This window comes from Rhinolophus ferrumequinum, chromosome X (assembly GCF_004115265.2).
Source record: "Rhinolophus ferrumequinum isolate MPI-CBG mRhiFer1 chromosome X, mRhiFer1_v1.p, whole genome shotgun sequence".
Classification (NCBI taxonomy): Eukaryota; Metazoa; Chordata; class Mammalia; order Chiroptera; family Rhinolophidae; genus Rhinolophus; species Rhinolophus ferrumequinum.
The window spans coordinates 70,941,946-70,950,773 of NC_046284.1; the positions used below are offsets into that span (position 1 = coordinate 70,941,946).

At 35.8% G+C, this 8,828-nt stretch overlaps 1 protein-coding gene across 1 annotated transcript in view; it reads right to left on the bottom strand.

Moving 5' to 3' along the window:
- The window catches only part of CYLC1 (cylicin 1), a 42,578-nt gene extending 34,504 nt beyond the window's left edge, over positions 1–8,074 (bottom strand). The window contains exons 1-2 of the mRNA XM_033090957.1: positions 8,070–8,074; positions 7,780–7,833 (exon numbers count right to left, since the gene is read on the bottom strand). Of these exons, the coding sequence (XP_032946848.1) occupies positions 7,780–7,833; positions 8,070–8,074 (59 nt within the window). The remainder of the gene's footprint in view (positions 1–7,779; positions 7,834–8,069) is intronic.
- Positions 8,075–8,828: the final 754 nt, after the last annotated feature.

The window sequence follows — 8,828 nt, forward strand, 5'->3', positions numbered from 1 at the left end:
CATGGATGGATGTAGAGAACATTATGTTAAGTGAAATAAGTCAGACAGAGAAAGATAAGTACCATATGATCTCACTTATTTGCGGATTCTAAAGAAAAGAATAAGTGAATGAACTAATCAGAAACAGTTTGGGAGACAATGAGGAAAAACTGAGGGTTGCTAGATGGGCGGGGGGGTGGGGGGTGGGGGGGAGGGTGAGGGGATTGGAGGGCAGTCGGTGACCACAGGATGGTCACGGGGTTTGAAAATTAATCTGGGGAACGTAATTTGGTGGTTACCAGAGCGTAAGGGGGTTGGGGGGTGGGCGATGAGGGTGAGGGGGATCAAATGTATGGTGATGGAAGGGGAGCTGACTCTGGGTGGTGAACACACAGTGTGATTTATGGATGATGTGATACAGAATTGCACAACTGAAATCTATGTAATTCTACTAACAATTGTCACCCCAATAAATTAAAAATAAATAAATAAAAAAAAAATTAAAAAAAAAAAGTTAACACATTAAAAAAAAGTTTGGAGAATGACGTCAAAAAATGACAGCGTGAGGTGAGCCTCTTGAAATCTCCCCTGGAATTTACAACAAATTGAACAACAACTCCACAAAGAATTCCCTGCACAGCAGAAGGGCAAGACTAAGAGGCACACTACTGAAATCACCTAAAGGTGGACAAATTGTGCGAGTGGTGGAAGAGGGAAGAGAGAAGTGCAGAGACAGGGAAGCGCATGGGCGCAGGATGCAGACCTAGTTCAGTGCTCCAAGTTCCCTGCTATCTAGAACTACTGCAAGTGCAGGAGAGAGAAGAACTCGGACTGCTAGGGCTCCGCTTATGGCCCACAGGGTTGAGGGGACAGAATATAACACGACTGAACTCAACGGTCACGGCACACACCTCGAAGCAATGAATGAGAGAAGAAGGCCGAAAATGGTGCTTTAAGCCTTCATTGCTGAGCAGAGAATGGAAGCCTTAGGCACTCAGCCAGGCTACCCCCTCATTACACTCCCAGAGATCACCCCGCCCCCACCAACCCAGTGCTAGAAGCAGAAGAGTTGCAATGTCAGATCAAAAGAACAGAATATTTGCAGTTCTGAGAACTTATGGTCTGCAGACATGGACTTGCAGCCCAACAAGTACTGGCAAAGGGGAGGAAGCTGTGGAAGCAGGACTGCCAGTGGTGGTGGCCGTGTCTATTTCTCTGGGCTACCTCTAACAACCCAACACGCCCTTGTCCCCACCTATCTGGGTGGATCCCTGCAGGAGTAAACCGAGCTGCTGAAACACATGGGCTCTGATTCTGGTGCAGGAAGAGCTTTAGAACTTCAGAAGCTCTCCACATCCCCACACGGAGGTAGCACCCTATGACCCAGGCAAACTGTTCACAGAAGAGAAGCCCACCTTCCAGGGAATCCCCCCATTGTGTGAGAAGCCAGAATAGTGCAGAGAAAACAAAACACTACAGTGTGAGAGAGAATAAAAGGCTGCAGTCTGAGAGAAAATAAAATATTCTACCAACACCTACTAGAAAAAAAAGAAAGACCTCTTAGTATCAACTTGTTGCAGAACCCACTGCTGTAGATGTCTAGGAAGAGAAATAACAAATCACTAATTGCCATGAATAACCAAGGTAACAAGACAGCTCAGGAAGAAAATGAAAAGTCTCCAGAAAATGAACATAAAGACATCGAAATATGTGACTTAAATGAAACAGAATTCAGATTGCAGTTCTGAAAAAACTCAGCAAGATGCAAGAAAACACAAAAAGGCAGTTTAATGAACTCAGAAACAAAATCAAAGAAAAAAATGAACATTTTACAAAAGATACAGAAATTTTAAGAAAGAACCCAATAGAATTTCTGGAGATTAAGAACTCAACAAAATAAATGAAGAATGAAATAGCCAGCTTAGGTAGTAGAGTTGACCAGATGGACGAAAAAATCAGTGACATAGAACATAGAAACCTGGAAATTACATGGATGGAAGAAGAAAGAAACTTGATACTTAATAGAAATGAATGAACTCTACAAGAACTCTCTGACTCCATCAGAAAGAGCAACATAAGAATAATGGGCATACCAGAAGGAGAAGAAAGACAGAAGGGAACAGAGAGTATATTCAAACAATTAGTCAATGAGAACTTCCCAAACTTGTGGACAGAACTGGATCCTCGAATCCAAAAAGCAAATAGAACATCTAATTACCTCAACCCCAACAGGCCTTATCCAAGGCACATTGCATTGAAGCTGTCAAAAATTAACTTCAAAGAAAGAAATCTCAAGGCAGCCAGGGAAAAGAAGATGGTAACCTACAAAGGAAAGCCCACTAGATTATAATCAGATTTTTCAGCAGAAAATCTTCAGCCAGGAGAAAGTGGAATCAAATATTCAAACTATTGAAAGAGAGAAATTATGAGCCAAGAATAATATATCCAGCAAAGATATCCTTTAGATATGAAGGAGGAATAACGACCTTTCCAGACATACAGAAGCTGAGGGAATTTTCTAACACACGACCTACACAACATGAAATACTGAAGGAGGCTAGTCATCTGGCAAAAATAGGGATACTTTGTGACAACCAAAACATAAAAGGGGGTAAACTGACGGCCTGAACTGGAATATGGGAATGGAGAAGGTAAGCATGCTGAAGAAAGTGGAATACTTGAAATACGAAAATTTTTTTACATAAACTTAATGGGAACCACTGAAAAAAACCCAAAAAACCAAGAACTGAAATATATAATGTAATAAAAGAAGAAACAGAGGGAAACATCATACAATACCACCACACAGAAATAACAGGCAACAACAAAAAGGCAAAGAAACAATGGAGACACATTCTTACCAGAAAACCAAAGACAGAATGTTAGGAAATCCTCACATATCAATAATCACCCTAAATGTAAATGGACTGAACTCACCAATAATAAGGAACAGAGTACCAGATTGTATCAAAAAACTAAACCCAACCGTAGGCTGCCTCCAAGAGACACATCTCAGCTACAAGGACAAACATAGACTCAAAGTGAAAGGGTGGAAATCAACTCTCCAAGGAAATGGTATCCAGAGAAAATCAGGTGTAGCCATTCTGACATCACAAGAAACAGACTTCAGAGTGAAAAAGGTAACAAGAGACAAAAATGGACATTTCATAATGGTAAAGGGGACTATACAACAAGAAGACATAACAGTCATCAGTATTAGTGCCCCCAATCAGGGAGCACCAAAATATACCAAGCAACTCCTAACAGAACTAAAGGGAGAAATTGACCAAAACACAATTATACTAGGGGACCTAAATACATCACTGACAGCTATGGATAGATCATCCAAACAGAAAATAAATAACGACATAGCAAGGCTAAATGACATTAGATGAAATGGACATAATTGTCATTTATAGAGCATTTCATTCTAAACATCAGACTATACATTTTTTTCTAGTGTACATGGGACATTCTCAAGGATAGACTATTTATTGGGATATAAAACTAGCCTCAGCACATTTAAGAAGGTTGAAATCATACCAAGCATATTCTCTGATCACAAGGCTTTGAAACTGGATACCAACTGCAAAAAGAAAGCAGAAATAACCACAAATATGTGGAGATTAAACAACGTACTTTTAAAAACGACTGGGTCATAGAAGAAAAAAGAAGTGAGATCAAAACATATGTAGAAACAAATGACAATGAAAATAAATCTTACCAAAATTTTAGGGATGCAGCGAAAGCAGTTTTAAGAGGGAAATTTATATCAGTACAGGCATATCTCAAAAAACAAGAAAAATCCCGGATAAAAACCTCATGTTACACCTTAAAGAACTAAAAAAAGAAGAAACAATGAAACACAAAGTCAGCAGAAGGAAATAATAAAAATCAGAGCAGAACTAAACGAAACAGAGAACAAAAAGACAATAGAAAGCATTAATGTGACAAAGAGCTGGTTCTTTGGAAAAATTAATAAAATTGACAAACCCTAGTCCAGACTAATGAAGATAAAATGATCAAAGACACGGATAAACAAAATCAGAAATGAAAGAGGAGAAGTTATCAGGGATGCCACAGAAAAACAAAGGATCATCCAAGAATACCATGAAGGAATATATGCCACCAAATTCAATAACCTATAATAAATGGACAAGTTCTTAGAAACACATAGGCATCCTAGGCTGAATCACAAAGACCTGGAAAATCTAAATAGACTGATCAATAGTAAGAAAATTGAATCAGTCATCCAAAACCTTCCCAAAATCAAAAGTCCGGGACCAAACTGCTTCAATAGTGAATTCTGCCAAACCTTCAAAGAGGATCTAATTCCTGTCCTACTCAAACTCTTCCAAATAATTGAATAAGAGACAGTACCTCCCTAACTCATTTGATGAGGCCAACATTACCCTGATACCAAAACCTGGCAGGGACAACACAAAAAAAGAAAACTACAGATCAATACCTCTGATGAATACAGATGAAAAAATCCTAAACAAAATTCTAGCAAACCGAATGCAACAATGCATTAAAAAGATTGTTCATCACGACCAAGTGGGGTTTATCACAGGGGCACAAGAATGGTTCAACATATGCATATCCATCAATATGATACATCACATAAACAAAATAAAGGACAAATATCATATGATTATATCAATTGATGCAGAAAAAACATTTGACCAGATACAATATCGATTTATGATTAAAACACGTAATAAAGTAGGTATAGAAGGAAAATACCTTAACATAATAAAGGCCATATGTGCCATACCCACAGCTAATGTCACAATTGATGGCGAAAAACTGAAGCCTTTTGCTCTACATTCAGGAACACGACAGGGCTGTCCCCTATCACCTCTGCTTTTCAACATAGTGTTGGAAGTCCTTGCCATAGCAATCAGGCAAGAGAAAGAAATAAAAACCATCCAAATTGAGAATGAAGAAGTTAAATTGTTACTCTTTGAAGATGACATGATGCTATATATAGAAAACCCTAAAGAATCCACCGAAAAGCTATTAGAAACAATCAATGAATACAGTCTAGCTGCTGGCTTCAAAATCAACATACAAAAGTCCATTACATTCCTATACGCTAACAATAAAATCTCAGAGAAAGGAAAATATCCCTTTTGCAATGTCTACAAAAAGAATAAAATATCTAGCAATAAACTTACCAAGGATGTAAAAGACCTATATGCTGAATACTATAAGACATGTTTAAAAGAAATTGAAGACTACACAAAGAAATGGAAAAAGTTCCTTGCTTATGGATTGGAAGAATCAACATAGTTAAAATGGCTGTATTACCCAAAACAATATACAGCTTTAATGCAATCCCTATTAAAATTCCAATGGCATTTTTTTAAAGAAATAGAACAAAAAGATCATCAGATTTGTATGGAACGACAAAAAACCCCAAATAGTCAAAGCAATCCTAAGAAAAAAGAACAATGCTGTAGGTATCACACTCCCTGACTTTAGCTTGTACTACTGGACAACAAGAATCAAAACAGCATGGTATTGGCAGAAAAACAGACACGTCGACCAATGGAATAGAATTGAGAACTCAGAAATAAAACCACAAAAATATGGACACATAATTTTTGACAAAGAAGCAAAAAACATGCAATGGAGAAAAGACAGCTTCTTCCATAAATGGTGCTGGCAAAATTGGATAGCCACGTGCAAAAGAATGAAACTGGACTGCTATCTGTCACCGTGTACCAAAATTAATTCAAAATGGATCAAAGACTTAAGCATAAGACCTGACACAATAAACTGCATAGAAGAAAACATAGGTACTAAACTTATGGACCTTAGGTTCAAAGAGCATTTTATGAATTTGACTCCAAAGGCAATGGAAGTAAAAGCTAAAATAACTGAATCAGACTATGTCAAACTTAAAAGCTTCTGCACAGCAGAAGAAACCATCGACAAAATAAAGAGACAACCAACTGAATGGGAGAAGATTTTGGCAAACAGTGCCTCCGACAAGGGGCTAATATCCAAAATATACAAGGAACTCATGCAACTCAACAACAAAAAAACAAACAACCCAATTGAAAAATGGGCAGAGGGCCTGAAGAGACATTTCTCCAAAGAGGACATACAAATAGCAAATAGACATATGAAAAAATGCTCAACATCACTAATCATCAGAGAAATGCAAATAAAAACCACAATGAGATATCACCTCACCCCACTTAGAATGGCTATCATCAACAAGACAAACAGTAACAAGTGTTGGAGAGGCTGTGGAGAAAAAGGAACCCTTACACATTCTTGGTGGGAATGTAGACTGGTGCAGCCGCTGTGGAAGGCAGTGTGGAGTTTCCTCAAAAAATTAGAAATAGAATTACCACGCGACCCAGCAATCCCTCTCCTGGGTATCTATCCAAAAAATCTGAAAACATTTATCCATAAAGACACGTGTGGTACAATGTTTCATTGCAGCTTTATTTACGGTGGCCAAGACATGGAAAAAACCAAAATGTCCTTCGGTAGATGAATGGATAAAGAAGTTGTGGTATATATACACAATGGAATACTATTCGGCGGTAAGAAAAGATGATATAGGAACATTTGTGACAACATGGATGGATCTTGAGAGTATAATGCGAAGCGAAATAAGTCAGACAGAAAAAGCAAAGAACCATATTATTTCACTGATATGTGGTATGTAAACGAAATAAAACAAAAGAACAAGATAAACAAATGAGAAACAAAAACTCATAGACACAGACAATAGTTTAGTGGTTACCAGAGTGGTGTGAGGGGGGTGGTAGATAAGGGTAAAGGGGATCAAATATATGGTGATGGTGGTGAACTCACAATGGGATTTATAGATGATGTAATACAGAATTGTACATCTGAAATCTATGTAACTTTACTAACTATTGTCACCCCAATAAACTTTAATTAAAAAAAGAGTAAATCCAAAAGTAAGATGTAACAATTTTAAATTACAGTGCACTCACTGATCATTGACATTGCTCTAAAATGCATAAAGCAAACATTTGTAAAACCAAGAGTGGTAATAGAAACACAGAATTATAGTTGGAGACTTTAACATACTTATTTTAGCAACTAAGAGACCAAGAAAACAAAAATATATCAACAGAGATGTGGAAAATTTGAATAATATGATTAACAATTCTTTACATGATATAAATATACTGCAAAAACAACTGTACACATTCTTTTGAAGTTTATGTAACATATTTAACAAAAGTGGCCATAGACTGGGCTATATAAAGTAAGTCTCAACAACTACCAGAGTACTGATATATGGTATATGTTTGCTGACCACAGTGAAATAAATTTAGAAATAAAAAATAAATAAATAAATAAAAACTAAACTAAAAAATACCTATACATTTGAAAAATTAAGAATATAATCTATGAGTTCAAGAATAAATCACAATGAAAATTAGAAAATATTTTGAACAATATATTGAACATAATAAATTCAAATACGATATTTACATATTTGTGTAATCAGAGAGCTATTTAGAAACTTAAAACTTAACTTCATGTTTTAGAAAAGAAGAGAGGCTGAAAATAAACAATTTAAGTATCCAACTCAAGAAGCTGGAAATAGAATTGAAATTGAAAACAACATATGTAAGAGGAAAAAATTAAAGATAACAGAAAGCAATGGCAATAAATTTGAAAATTTAGATAAACTAGAAAAATGTCTTGAAAAAGAACACATGTAAAAGCAGAAATAAGGAGAAATATGAAATCTCAATTATTGTACACATAAGATGTTGAACTGATTATTTAAAAACTTACCGACATGGAGAGTTCCAGGCCTGGATGTCTTCATTGATTAATTCTCCCAAACACCTAAAGAAGAAATAGAAAAAACTATTCACAAACTCTTCTAAACAATAGAAAAATAGAACAGTTTCCAATTTGTTCTATAGAAGAGGATGAGTTTGATAATTAAATCTGACATGATTATTAATAGAAAATAAAATTACAAGCCTATATTTCTGATAAGCATAGATGCCAAAATCCTTAAACATTTTTCAAAATTAATACATAGAAAGGATATTATATCACAACTAAGTAAAGCTTACTTCATGTTGGTTTAACATTTTAAATTCACCATATCAACACATTAAAATAAAGTAGGGAAAGTTATATGATCATTTCAATATGCAGAAAAAGCTGTTGATGAAAGCTAACATTCATTCATGGTAAAAAATTTTTAGCAAACAAGGAATAGAAGGGAACTTCCTTAGTCTGATAAAGGGAATATACAGAAAACTAGAACAAATCTAATATTCAATGGCAAAGTATTGGAAACATTCCCCCTGAGTTCAAGAACAATAAAAGGATGTCCACTAGTACAACTTCAATTTAGCATTGTACTGGAGGTCCTAGGCAATAAGGCAAGAAAAAATAAAAAGTCTAAGAATAGGAAAATAAGAAACAAGTTATTGTTATTTACAGGCAGCACAACTGTTCACATGGAATAGCCAAAATATCTAGACACACAATTAAAATTAATAAATACATTTAATAAAGTTCTTAGATACAAAAACTCAATGGAAAAATTAATTATATATATATATATTTATTTTTTATTATTTTTTTAATTTATTGGGATTACAATTGTTAGTAAAATTACATAGATTTCAGGTGTACAATTCTGCATTACATCATCTATAAATCCCATTGTGTGTTCACCACCGAGAGTCAGTTCTCCTTCCATCACCATATATTTGATCCCCCTTCCCCTCATCTCCCACCCCCCACCCCCCCTTACCCTCTGGTAACCACTAAACTATTGTCTGTGTCTATGAGTTCTTGTTTCTCATTTGTTTTTCTTGTTC